General features: G+C 48.8%; 1 protein-coding gene across 1 annotated transcript in view; it reads left to right on the top strand.

Annotated features, from left to right (window-relative positions):
* Positions 1-2,084: 2,084 nt before the first annotated feature.
* LOC146258334 (polypeptide N-acetylgalactosaminyltransferase 18-like) overlaps positions 2,085-14,562 on the top strand; it is a 33,116-nt gene continuing 20,638 nt past the window's right edge. Inside the window, exon 1 of the mRNA XM_084671982.1 lies at positions 2,085-2,511. Coding sequence (XP_084528108.1) covers positions 2,274-2,511 — 238 coding nt within the window. The 5' untranslated portion in view covers positions 2,085-2,273. The remainder of the gene's footprint in view (positions 2,512-14,562) is intronic.

Below are 14,562 nucleotides of genomic sequence, written 5' to 3'. Positions count from 1 at the left end.
TCTACTGATTGGAGTTCAAAACATGGTCCTGGGTGGGTCTCTGAGGAGAGCAGAGAGTCTCTCCTCCAGTCCCTCAGAGATAGAGAGTAAGTCCCTGGCCTCTCCTCTCTGCAGCACAGCCGTTTCAATAATGATTTAATGTATTTGAGTGGAAACGAGCTCTACAGTCTGGGCTCACTGTTCCAGTCAGCTAAAATACCGATGAGGGCTATCCATTTTGTCACAACTCAGACAGATCTCTGAACCAACCACATTTTATGTGTTTGACTGCGGAAACAGGCCAAACACAGTTCCCAAACAAAGTTGCAGGGAACTTTACTTTGAAAGTATAATTGACAGAGTAAGGAGATCATGCTGGACCAAAATTAGTTTCTGCACAGTGGGGCAGAAATTGATTGAAACCAGGCCAGAATACTTAAATAAAGAAAAAAACTTTTATTTCATGGGTCTGTTAAGGACAGAATTCAAATGCTTTGTGGAAAGATAAAAAGCTTGACTGTACTTTGGTGTGCCTAAACCCAGTCTAACGCTGTAATCACTGTCCATCATGATCCACAGTAAGCTTTGCCCGCTGGAACATGAAATATTGCCCTCTTCTAATACAATGCCTGGATGAAGGCCTCATGTTGTGATTAATGTCTATACCGGAGGTCCAAATTACAGTAATAAGTAAATACTATCACGATCACCAGCCAAGATAAAAGGCCTGTTCAATGGATCCAGACACTGTTGGATTTCAGTGAAAGGTTTCTGCTTTCACGGCAGCCTAGCAGCATATACCGTAATCAACAGATAATATATATCTAAGGGCTCCCAACTCTCACAAGAGCCTCTGGCATTAGACTACACCCTGTCCATGACAGCAGATCCCCTCTTTTTCTTCTGGGAATTTCGAAAAAAATAAATAAAATCAATTACGGAAGCATTCTTGTGCCTCTGAATCAGTTTTTCCTCTAAATCATTACACAGGCTCCTTCCAATAAAAATTATACAATCAGCTTGTGATGTCTGGAGGACTTTGCTACATCGCTTGTATTCTGCTGCGGCGTCCTGGACGGATACCTAACTCGTTTTTGTGTCCCCCAAAATGCCATCATGGCCCTCCTATATGCAATATTCAATTTAGAGCGATGTTTCCAAACGTCTTATCTGTCATAACTCGTTTCCATAGACACCAAAGGAAAGTTAGTATTGACTTAAAACCGGCGTCTTTGAAAGCCCCATAGTCTCAATGCTTAATATTTCAGAGCTCATGCATATTTAATTGTCCTGCTGCGTCCTCTCGTGCGCTTTTTAAAGCGTGGGGTTTCACGACGTGGTGCGGGCCGTCACCGAGGTGTGAAAGTAGGATGAGTGAGGCATTGGATGAGAAACACAGATCAAAGCCGCCGCCTGGAGGTTCTATCTGTCGAATACATCTGTTGGTGGTGTTGAGCTCGCCTCTGAAGTTATTTTAGCAGGAGTTAAAGCAGTGGCCTATACGTTCCCAGCAGCTGAGCATGGGCTGTTTGAGTGACAGGTTCGATTTCAGCTGCTTGTGATGCAGTGACACCTGTCAGAACAGGAACGTCCCTTTTGAGCATTTCCTATTGACTAAAGATCGTTGTTTCAGATAATTCCAAGAAGCCTAAATCCTTCTTTCAAGCCAATTGAAAGAAGGAGTCCTGCCTATTGCAGGACTGTTACTAATCAATGTGGAAAGTTATGAATCTACTGCCTTCAAATCTATATCCCCTTGCCTTCCCCTCTCTCTCCTTCAGACACACAACACAAACAGTCTGCGACACATGCAGGCACATACTGTACACACGCGTGCACTTGCAAGTGATCGGTTGCATGAAATCGAATGCAAATGTAAAGGCGTTAAGGCGACACTTTAAATCGGATTTGCCTATTGATTAAATGGCAGCGCTTTTTTTTCTTAGATTTTTTCTTTTTACCGCGAGAGCACGCCTCCTTCGCTCCGATTGGATTCCGTGACGCTCGGGAATGCACTAGTACTGCTTTCCAGAAGATTTCATTGCGCGTGTCTCTGATTACATTGTAGCGGCAGATTTCAGCCGGTGCGCTTGGAATCAGTTTGATAGAAAACAGCATAGGAGTACGAGCGCTATGTCTAAAGCTTCAGCCTCTGTCCCTCATTTGGAAAGCGCGAGCAGTAACGTCGATGCAATAACGACGTTAGAGAAATCGTTAAATCTTTGAATTTTTGTAAAAATATCATTGCAGTTGTGTGGCTGTGCGCGCTCGGGACCGTATGGAGGGATGTCGCGATGGTTTATACTAGGAGAACCAAAACTTTGGTGTCAACATGCGTGATTCTAAGCGGCATGACTAACATCGTTTGTCTGCTCTATGTCGGCTGGATCACTAATTATGTATCTAATGTAAACCCCAAAGTCCCCGAGTTGGAGCCGGAGAGAAAGTTTCAAGATGACAGCAAAGGAGAAACTCTGAAGATTATTGAGAGACTGGACCGGCTTGAGAACGTAGTCAATCAGCATATCAAAGGTAAGCAATGTTCGTATACTGTCAAGCTTACATATTGCACACAGGGGCGCCGCTAATGATTATGGCTCCCTGGCTAATTTGGACTGCGTGCCCCAAAATCTAAACAACACAGGAAAGTATGGGGTTCTGCTGTGCCCCCTGTCTGACAAGGGCCATTTGAAGCGTCCGAATCTCCCCACTTTACGGTGCCCCTGACTGCAGAAGATTTGCCAGATTGGAATTGCCCTTATGGCAGCTGAAAAATGATAATTATAAAAATGTTGAGCTGCGCAAGGAGAAATTCAATTACATGTCACAACTGAATATTTATACCTTTTTAAGGCGCGTTTGTTTTCTCCTTTCTATTTTGTCTAACTTTCAGAAGCTCCAAAAACAAACCAGTTTAGGTATTTCCAATTAAAGCGTCTTTTTGGCACGAAAATCCTATTAAGAACAGGCATGTTTAGCAATACCACATTTGTTATCAGGGATTCAAACCACTGTCACCCCCTCCCAAAGCTAAGCAGTAGGCTCACAGGCAGGGTGATCTCCCTACAAGAGTGTAGACACAAACCACCTCTGCTACACTTTGTCGGTCCAGCAGTAGCAAGCTGGAGCTCATGTAGAGGACGTGGTTGTGTTCGGTGTGACGGAGTGTTGCTGGGCCTGTTGAGTGTGGCTCCACTCAGGACTGCTCGCTGTGGAGGTCAGAGTGATGATGTAGTGTGGGGGTCTGGGAGCGTGCCAAGGCCCAGACAGGAGCCAGGGGGTAAATTTAGCACCAGAGGGCTTGGCAGAGCCCCACATAGGGCTGCCTTGGTTCTCGATCTGCTGGATGGTATATTACATTACTAAACCTGGAGTGATGGGTTTATGAAGCCAGCAAAAGAGAGCTGTGGACAGAGGCGTATGTGGGGGGGTGTTTCTTGGTGTGTTTGTGTGTGTGTTTCTTGGTGTGTGTGTGTGTGTGTGTATGCGAGTGTGCGTATTTCTGTGTGAATTTGTTGGTGTGTGTGTACGCAAGTGTGCGCGTGGGTGTGTGTAGGAGGAAGCTGAGGAGATCACTTCACAGTCTGTAGGAACCAGTGCCTCCCACCATCTGGTATCATGTTACACATCCCATGTTCAACTGTGTGAGGCTTTACATCAAACATACATGTTGACGTTATGTGTCATGCCAGGTCTTGCAGGAGTGGACAATTCCTGAGCTGAAAAGGCTGCTTAAGAGCTCTTGTATCTCCATTAAAATGTCAGTTCTCAGCTGAAGGAGTGTCCCTCACATTATGGTTGTCTTCAATGAAAGGGATGTACTGCCGTATATACAGACCTCCTCTCCTCCTCCTGTCCTGTCCTGTCCTCTCCTTCCCTCCCCACTTTCAACCCCCCCCCCCCTACCCCCTCCCCTCTCATGAGGTTCCTAATGGACTAACTCTCTCTAGAGACCGACCCCATCCTCACACACACACACACACACACACACACACCTTCCTCAGTCCTCAAGGGCAGAGCCTCCAGAACCCACCCATGCATACATCCTTCTCATTCATAACAAGGAAAGAGTGTGTGTGGAGGTGTCACCATGTTGACTGCCTGCTCACAGGGACTCTTGTTTCAGACATGACACGTAACACTTTGTGACTATCCGAGCGACCATGGTGTGCCATGTGGGAACCTGTCCCTCATCATTACATTTACATTTAGTCATTTAGCAGACGCTCTTATCCAGAGCGACTTACAGTAAGTACAGGGACATTCTCCCTGAGGCAAGTAGGGTGAAGTCTTGCCCAAGGACACAACGTAATTTGGCACAGACCGGGAATCAAACTGGCAACTTTCGAATTACTAGCCTGATTCTCTAACCGCTCAGCCACCTGACCCCGTCTCTCCCCTGTCTCTTAAACCTTCCCTATCCCCCGTCCCAGTCCAAGTTCCCAGTCCCCTGCCCCTGTTGCTGCTTCCTGTCCGTCCCTTATCCCCATTCCCAGACCCCTGTTGCTGTCCCCTGTTCTGTGCTGTGGCTGCTGGAGGGGTGTTCTTGGTCTCTGGTGATGGTTCTGCCTGAGGCTAGTCAGCTGTTACTGACAGACCCAAGTGAGGCCTGGAACACAGATGCTGTTTCAGGTTGAGAGAAAGAGTCGTTGTGGATGGAAGACATGTAGTTTGCAGTTTTTTTTAATATTCTGGCCTTCCTTTCATTCATTTCTCCTTCCTTCTACCCTTATTTCCTATCCTCCCTCTTTGCCCCTCTCCCTCTTCCGATTTTCCTGCTTTCCTTTTCTTTTGTGCATCTCTCCTCCCTTCTGTCCCTCCAACCTATTCTATTTCCCAGATTCTATTAAAGCAGTAAGTCCAGTTTCCACGCTTGTCTGAAGCGTCTGATTACATTGTCATCGGGTGAGGAAGACACTTCAGTGCTGCCGCTGGTCCAGGGGGAAATGGAGGAGAGACTCTCTGCTCTCCTCAGCTCTGGGCTCTCCTCAGGGACTCACCCAGGACCAGGTTTTAAACTCTAATCAGTAAAAAAACGAGTTAATCAAACTGACCACAAAACGCCCGTGACCCGGTCTGTTCAGGTCACACTGGAAATGTTTGTCTTCGGTCTGACCAATGACGATGCTGATGAATTTTTCCTCTCAGCTCATAACCTTCGTCGCCAGGGTCAAATAGTCCCATTCAAATACTCCACTTACCGTAACCTAACCGAAATTGTAAGGAACCTGTACGTATTCTCTCATTTTCTTAAGTACTGCCAACTGCGCCACGGTAGTTGACATTGTGCCTACACTGCGAGCTTAGGTTGTGTGCAGTTTTGCACTATACCGTACTGAATTGCCTACTGCTCATCACTGGCAGTAAAGGGCTATTGAATGAGTGAGTATGTGTGTGAGTGAGTGGGTAGGTGAGAGTAATAGAAAGAAAGAGAGAGAAAAGAGGAAGCCTTCTGATCTGGTATGGTTACTGTAACTCAATAGACAACTCCCATACATCTGTCAAAGCTTAATGAGTGAGATGAACCTAGAAGAATATTTTCCTTTGACTGACACCCCAGTCCCCCCAGTAATTATGTTGTAATAGTGTCCTAAACACTGCTGTCTTTGGGCTCCCTATAGACAGAGCAGTTTACCCAAGGAGCAAATCCTTAGAGGTAGTTTTTGGTATTCTGTAATTCTGTATTCTTACCGTAAGCACATTGATTCTTGGTGTGTGTGTGTAATGGGGACCAAGCAGCTGATGTATTTTGTGCTGTGTGTGTGTGTGAGTAAGTAGGTGTGTGATGTGTGTGTGGCATGTTTGTAAGTAGGTGTGTGTGTGGTGTGTGTATGTGTGTGAGTCAATAGGTGTGTGGTATGTGTATGTGTGTGTCTACAGGGAGAGTAATGCTGCGTGGAGCAGAAAGAGAAGATTCATTTTCTTATCCATTTCCTTCGACTGTCTGCTTGAAGGGACCAGCAGGGGTCTGAAACGTCTTGTCATGAGGTTCCCAACAACTTTGTACTTCCCCCACCAATTACGATAATACATTTTGGGTCAGCCAATTATGTTGCTTTCACTCGACAATAAACAACTCCTGATTTGCCCCAGGTTGCTTGAAGCGAACTGACTGAATGGTGTGTTCCACACTGGAAATAATTATACCGTACAATTCAGATTCCCAGTTCAATGGATGTCTGAATTAATAATTCAGCATACTGTACAACACACCCTGCCTTTTATTTTCCACTGCGATTGTAGTTAACTAAAAAGCTACTTTACTTTCTACTTGGAATCAACGGGTCTATACACGGATGGAAAATTGGAGCGTTAGGCAGTCCAGTGTTGTGTAATAATCAGTTCTACAGAGTCTGCCTGGTTTGAAGCTCTTCGCTACACACAGATAAGTGTAATTATAACAATTCCGTCTCTGACACTCACACTCTGACTCTTCTTACACTCACCCTTATGCCTGGTCTAACTCAAAACCATTGCCTAGTGGTTTGGGAGATCATTATGATGCATTTTGCGGTCTGTGTGCGTCTGTGTGTCTGCCTGTGTGGCGCGTAGACAACATCTACTCCGCATCATGTTGAGGTTCTGACTGATGACCTTCACGTTTGACCTTGAGACACTTAGAGAGTATTGAAAAGGTTATGGGTTCACTGTGAGAGCCGGTTTGGAGCTGGATGCTTCACTCATCTCCCACATCTGCACCGCCATCAGCTTCAGCAGGAGATGCAGTTCTCTCTCATGGAGGAAACACCTTGTTCAGACCTTGTACTAGATGTTGTTACTATTAACGTTCCCATTGCTACAAGGTCAACATTGTCTTCTTTTGAACCAGATATAATTGTGTTTAATGTCGTGGTAATCAAGTAATTAGTTTAAAAAGTGAAACCCTTAATAGCCTAGTTAGACCTTGAATTTCTCTATCGCTGAGGCTACTGAACGAGAATGAACTCCCTAATAGAGTAAACATCAAGCTGATGGCTGTCTTGGTGCCTAGGGGTTCATAGGTCAGGCTGGCCTGTCATGTGATCGGCAGTCCTGCCGATGTTTGAAGGAAGCTCTCTTGTGAGTTGAATTTCACACCAGATTAGGCTTAGAGAAATCTGTCCAGGCGATATGGATGAACACAGTAGGAGAGCTTCTCCAGACTGTACCCTCAGCCCGTCAAGTGTCTGGTGTGTGTGTGTGTGTGTGTGTGTGTGTGTGAGAGAGGGAGAGATGCCCCTCTAGTGATGGCCCCAGCTTGTCAACTGTGAAGTGTCTGCTTCACTAGATGAGGACAGGAGCTGTTTTGACAGAAAGACGGGGTTGTGAACCATTGAAGAGTCCTTTGAAGATGTGGTTTCCCTGTTCCTCAGTGAAAACCTAGATTATACAGGTGACTTAATAGAAACTGTTCCTGTGTTTTGAGTGGATATGCTAATGGGAACACACAAAAGGTTAGGGGAGTAGTGGGCATATTGAGATACAAACTTATAGTAGGCGGGTGCAGATTTTCAGCTTCAAAGTGTTTTTGTATCTCCCCTGCTCGCTTTCATTCTCTTTCCCTCTCTCCTCTCTTTTTCTCTCCACTCTTTATCCCTTTCTCTCTCTCTCTCTCTCTCTCTCTCTCTCTCTCTCTCTCTCTCTCTCTCTCTCTCTCTCTCTCTCTCTCTCTCTCTCTCTCTCTCTCTCTCTCTCTCTCTCTCTCTCTCTCTCTCTCTCTCCTCTCCCCTGTCCCTCCTGCTCTCTCTCTCTCTCTCTCTCTCTCTCTCTCTCTCTCTCTCTCTCTCTCTCACTCTCACTCTCTGTCTCTCTCTGTCTCTCTCTGTCTCTCTCTCCACTTCTAGCATACATGCTATTCAGTGCTCCCCCTGGGATGTGAAGAGGGGTTAAATCTGTGAGCTGTCTGTCCATCTGTGCAGACCAGATTATTGACCCTAATCCTAATCCCCCTGTAGAGGGACAAATATTTCCCCCTGGCCTCCTGCTTCCCCCAGAATCTGCGCTCCAGCAGCAGGCTCAGCCCTCGTCCTGCAGGCTTGTGAGCGCGAGCAGAGCGTGACGCACTGCCAGTACTGTGGTCTCAGTGTTTGCCATTTAAATAGTGTTTCTGTGCCCTGAACATACTCAGGGATTGCAGACAGACAGACAGACAGACAGACAGACAGACAGACAGGCAGACAGGCAGGCAGGCTGACCAGACAGATAAACAGACAGATAAACAGACAGATAAACAGACAGATAGACAGATTGATAAAGGTCACCGTAGGTAGTATTCAGCCTGGGGCTTCAGAGATGCATGTGACTCTCTCCCCCTTCAGATGCAACCTTAAAAGACCCCCACAAAGATCCAGGGGAGCCCTGGGGTCCAGGGCTCACCTGTATCAGGGGGTCTAAATGCTGGAGCAGGCTCTCTCACTCTCTCCTCTCACTCTCTGGCACACACACGCGTACACACACATACCTGCACGAGCACCCAGACACACAGACACACACACTCCTGCAGACACACACATACTCACCCAGACATATGTTCATTCTCACACACACACACACACACACATCCGTAGATTATTCTCTCTCTCTCTGGGATTATGACTCATGTATGAAGGTGCTTCAAAATGCTCACCCTGCGCTGTGTTCTCCTCTGTCTGAAGACGTAGCCATCATCACTAGGCCGCTTTGGATTTCATCTTTCCAAAATACACTGACCATGCCTCCATCTGTCTGTCTGTCTGTCTGTTTGTCTGAGTGTTTTCCACCTGGACTGGAAATTTGCCACTTAATGACCATACCTGCATCCACACTGCTGTAATTATGAAGATGGAGAAATGATTATAGATTATATGATTGAAAATTAACCTCTTAATCACCTTTTTACTTTTATATGCTATATTACTGAAAACCAAATGCAAAGCTGTCGACTGATTAGTAGTACCACTAAAACATAGAAGACATAGAGGCCAAATGTGGAAGACCAGATAGATAGAGTTTGAGTGCAAGAGAGAAGTGTGTGTGTTGGTTTCTTCCCGGAAGGACTACAAGACCCAGATAGGAAACTACAAGGCCCAGATATCAGAGGACACACTTTGCAACATACTTTTCTGCCGTTTCCGTGCTGTTTACATTTTGATATTTCGGTTAAAACTTTTATTATTCTATTATTTCGACGACAGAACCACAAAACATATCTTCTTCGACTGGATGTCACCTCTTTTAGTACGCCCTCTCTTGCACAATACCAGCATTTTAACTATGCATTTATCAACATAATGATGGCTCTTTGTTATACGCATACGCCACTTAAACAAACAAACACACGCACCCAAACACAATAAGGGGTAGGTGGCTGAGCAGTTAGGGAATTGGGCTAGTAATCAGAAGGTTGCCGGATCAATTCCCGGCCGTGTCAAATGTCGTGTCCTTGGGCAAGGCACTTCACCCTACTTGCCACCCTACTTATGCCCTTGTACTTATTGTAAGTTGCTCTGGATAAGACTGTCTGCTAAATGTAATAGCAACCACACAGGTCCTCCAACTGTGTGCACTCGAAGACCTTATGAGGTAGTTGACTGCTGCATCGCAACAGCCTACGTGTGTGGGCATGTGGACGAATCGGATTCACCACAAACAGACTTTGACTCAGAGTGAACCTCCTGTGTCACCCACAGGTTGGCATCAGCGCCAACTGTCCCCCCTGGCGTTGGCGAGACGGGGCGAAGGCATTCGTCTTGAAGATGGAGAGAAGTAACATAGAAGGACACACGGAGGGAGCGATTAGGAATGAGAAGAAAACCAAGACAGAACGACAAAGAATGTCGCATGTGTGTGTGTGCGAGCGCGCGTGTACTTGAGGGTGTGTGTGTGCGAGAGATAATTCAGCGAGAGCGAGAGAACGTGTGAAAGTCTTGATTGTCTTCGAGGCACTACAGACTGGAGATGATTGATAGAATGGGAACTTTGGGTGATCTCAGACTGTGCTCTGCTCTGCTCTCTCTCCCGTGTGGTGGGGCTGACTGAGGGGGGAGACTGAGGGGGGAGACTGAGGGGGGAGACTGAAGGGGGAGACTGAGGGGGGAGAAGGCCTGCTTGGTGGGGCTGTGACTGAGGGGGCTGACTGAGAGGGGAGAGGGTTGAGGGGAGAGGACAGAAGGGTGAGCAGAAGAGAGAAAAGGTAAAGAGTGGTAAAGAGAGGGCCGAAGAGGCTAGGGAAGAGGGGTTGGGGGGCAGGGGGAGGCGAAGAGAGTGTGGGGGAGGGAGAGGAGGGAAGAGGGGGATGAGTAGAGGGCAGAGGAGAGAGGGGTACAAAGGCTCCAGGGTTCAAAACCCCCTCTGACGAGCGGGGGCGTCTCCCTTTGATGACATCAGTGACTCAGAGACATGCCCGTATCCTAACCCAGCACTGCGTCTCTGAGCATCCGAACAGATCTGCTGGAGGAACACACGCCTCCCCCACACTCTCTGCTCTGCTCCTCCAGGAGGACGGCTGGAGGTGGAGCGCTTCATTGCATGATATCCGAACTGGAGGTACATGCCAAATAATGCCCATGTACAATGTCAGTCCATGCTGATTTCAAAGCTCAGGTTATGTAAATGCTTTTATAAAACATTAACACTAGTCAACAGAGGGATTTTAAGTGACAGGGCAATACATATGACCCCTCCCCCCTCCCATTGGCACGCTGCCAAGTCCTCTACTGGGTCCTTCTGCCTGGACACTGGTCAGTCGGCCAGATGGTCAGTTAGCCAAGACAGCCTGTGGCCAGTGGACAGCCCAGAGATGCTGCTCAGTTAATGTAGCACTCTGTCCCAGCTTCAACCTCAGCCCCAGCCCCAGCCTCACTCTTCTGCCCAAGCCTCACTTTTCAGTCCCAGCCTCACTCATCAGTCTCAAGCCCCTGCCTTAACCCCAGCTGCAACCCTAGCCCTTGCCTCAGACCCAGCCCTTGCCTTAGCCCCAGCCCCAGCCCCAGCCCCAGCCCCACTCTCAACCATATACATCTGATCATGAGGCCCCCTCCCCATTCTCCCAGCCTCCCAGCTAAGAGCCCTCATCTCCCCAGAGAGCCTGAAATACATTAATAAAATATGTTCCTCCTGGATATGAGAGTGGGCTGTCTGTTCCCATGTGTCTCCGTGCTGGGGAGCCGGGGGGTGAGAGAGGGGGGTGAGAGAGGGGTGAGGGAGGTGAGAGAGGGGTGAGGGCAGGGGGTGAGGGAGGTGAGAGAGGGGTGAGGGCAGGGGGTGAGGGAGGTGAGAGAGGGGTGAGGGCAGGGGGTGAGGGAGGTGAGGGAGGGGGGTGAGGGCAGGGGGTGAGGGAGGTGAGAGAGGGGGGTGAGGGCAAGGGGTGAGGGAGGTGAGAGAGGGGTGAGGGCAGGGGGTGAGGGAGGTGAGAGAGGGGTGAGGGCAGGGGGTGAGGGAGGTGAGAGAGGGGGGTGAGGGCAGGGGGTGAGGGAGGTGAGAGAGGGGTGAGGGCAGGGGTAGAGCATAGTTAGGGAAGGGGGGTGAGAGGGGGGCAGAGGTGAGGGGGGGGCAGGGGGGTTAGGGTGTAGACAGTCTGACATGTTTTCCTCCCTACATAGCAGAGGTCATCCTCCCTCCATCTCCCTTCCACCCAGCTAACACTCAGTTTTCCTCTGAATGAGTTGGTGTGTGTGTGAGAGCATATTTGTCTAGGTGTTTGTGTGTGTGTGTGCATCTGGGTGTGTAAGCGTATTTGGATTTGTGTATGTGTTTGAGTGCGTGTGTCTTTGTGTATGTGTATGTGTGCTCCCCCCAGCCCCAGCGTGATCTAAACGGTTTAGCATCACCACTGCTGAGCTGACCTAAAAGGGTGTCACATCACTTGGAAAAGATGCCATGCACCAACAGCATGTTGAATACTCAAACACTCAGACTGTGTGTGTGGTTGGTGTACGTGTGTGTGTGTGTGGTTTGTGTACAATTGTGTGTGTGTGTGTGTAGCCAAAGTTGGGGAAGGGCTGGATGGATAGCAATGCTGTGTACATTGAAATACCTACCATAGCTTGGAATATCCTTTGACAATACTTTTTACAATGTAATTACATATGTAAGTACATTGTATTAAGGGCACTGCCGTGGAAAATATGACTTACAATTCTGCTCTTTATGAAAGCGTCAGGTGTGAAGGAAAGGATTGCTGATTTCGGTTTTGTCTCTGGTTGAAATCTTTCCTCCCTGGATGAAATGTAACAGGAATGAAGGAAGAAGGATAAGACATTGTGGGAAAAGGGAGATGAAAGGAGAGATGAAAGAGAGAACGGTTCGAGCTATGGAACAAAGGCAGGAGATTACGTGCGGGGGAACTGCTGTAGACGGCTAATGGACGTTTGAGTCAAGACGTTTGCCTTGAAACGTTTGTGTTCAAAAGTGCTGATGTTGAGATGATTTATGATCATTTTCAGATCATCTGAATGTGAACAGGGACAGCCACATGCAGGCTGTTAAAACCACTGCTTCCGATCCAAACATGAGTGAATGTTCGGTTAACAGTTGGATAAATGCACTGTACTGTAGCAGCTGTCACCCATTTCAAAGGAAGAATTTCCTCAATAGCTTTTGATGGCTATCCAAGAGCAGTTCCAAAACTCCCTGTTGCTATAACGGAGCTTGGCCACTCCTCTTAACAACCCACTCTCTCAGTCAGCACAGCACTCGTAAACCTAGCTCTGCTATAAGTGTTCTCCCTTCTCACATCTCACAAAACATACTACTAGAAACAACTTATGAATTTACAGTTTTACTAAACCTTCTAAAACATTTGCTTATCTTTCTCGCCACTCAGTGAGCGATTGAACCTGTTTGTTGTTGTCACCAGCCTCAAGACCGCTGTCTCTGCTGAAAACGTTGTTTTATTTGTGGAATTCATGTGATGTTATAGTTGGGACAGTGTTATAGTTTCATCTTGTGAAAGACCTCGCTACAAACTAGAACTGTGCACTTCTAGTCCTGGATTATTATCTGGATCAACCTTCCATCCTCCCTCCATCACGCCCTCCCATCTGTCCCCATCCTCCCTCCATCACGCCCTCCCATCTGTCCCCATCCTCCCTCCATCACGCCCTCCCATCTGTCCCCATCCTCCCTCCATCACGCCCTCCCATCTGTCCCCATCCTCCCTCCATCACGCCCTCCCATCTGTCCCCATCCTCCCTCCATCACGCCCTCCCATCTGTCCCCATCCTCCCTCCATCACGCCCTCCCATCTGTCCCCATCATCCCTCCATCACGCCCTCCCATCTGTCCCCATCCTCCCTCCATCATGCCCTCCCATCTGTCCCCCTCCTCCCTCCATCACGCCCTCCCATCTGTCCCCATCCTCCCTCCATCACGCCCTCCCATCTGTCCCCATCCTCCCTCCATCACCCCCTCCCATCTGTCCCCATCTTCCCTCCATCACGCCCTCCCATCTGTCCCCATCCTCCCTCCATCACGCCCTCCCATCTGTCCCCATCCTCCCTCCATCACGCCCTCCCATCTGTCCCCATCCTCCCTCCATCATGCCCTCCCATCTGTCCCCATCCTCCCTCCATCACGCCCTCCCATCTGTCCCCATCCTCCCTCCATCACGCCCTCCCATCTGTCCCCATCCTCCCTCCATCACCCCCTCATAAATCTCCCCCTCCTCCCTCCATCACGCCCTCCCATCTGTCCCCATCTTCCCTCCATCACGCCCTCCCATCTGTCCCCATCCTCCCTCCATCACGCCCTCCCATCTGTCCCCATCCTCCCTCCATCACGCCCTCCCATCTGTCCCCATCCTCCCTCCATCACGCCCTCCCATCTGTCCCCATCCTCCCTCCATCACGCCCTCCCATCTGTCCCCATCTTCCCTCCATCACGCCCTCCCATCTGTCCCCATCCTCCCTCCATCACGCCCTCCCATCTGTCCCCATCCTCCCTCCATCACGCCCTCCCATCTGTCCCCATCCTCCCTCCATCACGCCCTCCCATCTGTCCCCATCCTCCCTCCATCACGCCCTCCCATCTGTCCCCATCCTCCCTCCATCACGCCCTCCCATCTGTCCCCATCCTCCCTCCATCACGCCCTCCCATCTGTCCCCATCCTCCCTCCATCACCCCTTCATAAATCTCCCCCTCCTCCCTCCATCACCTCCTCATAAATATCCCCCTCCTCCCTCCATCACCCCCTCATAAATCTCCCCCTCCTCCCTCCATCACCCCCTCATAAATCTCCCCATCTTCCCTCCATCACCCCTTCATATCTCTCCCCCTCCTCCCTCCATCACCCCTTCATATGTCTCCCTCTCCTCCCTCCATCACCCCTTCATATCTCTCCTCATCCTCCCTCCATCACGTCCTCCTATCTCTCCCCATCTTTCCATCTCTGTCGGAGAGATTAAGAATGTAATGTTTTATACTGAACAATACTGGTGCTAAGCATTGCTTTTCAGCAGAAAGGAGAACCCCCGAATGAACTTTGGGGTAAACTAGGCTTACGTAAACAGGTCGACCCAGGCTGACCATTATCGTACAAGAGATGCCATGAACGTGCTTAGCCTTATCTGTACTGAGTGGGCCTGTTGGTTAACCAAGAAAGGGTCCACTGCTAAGAACGCACACACA

Source organism: Hypomesus nipponensis, chromosome 14 (genome assembly GCF_054491055.1).
Source record: "Hypomesus nipponensis isolate SF chromosome 14, ASM5449105v1, whole genome shotgun sequence".
Lineage (NCBI taxonomy): Eukaryota > Metazoa > Chordata > Actinopteri > Osmeriformes > Osmeridae > Hypomesus > Hypomesus nipponensis.
Note: the sequence above shows the minus strand (reverse complement) of the source record. Positions and strands in the feature narration are given on the sequence as shown.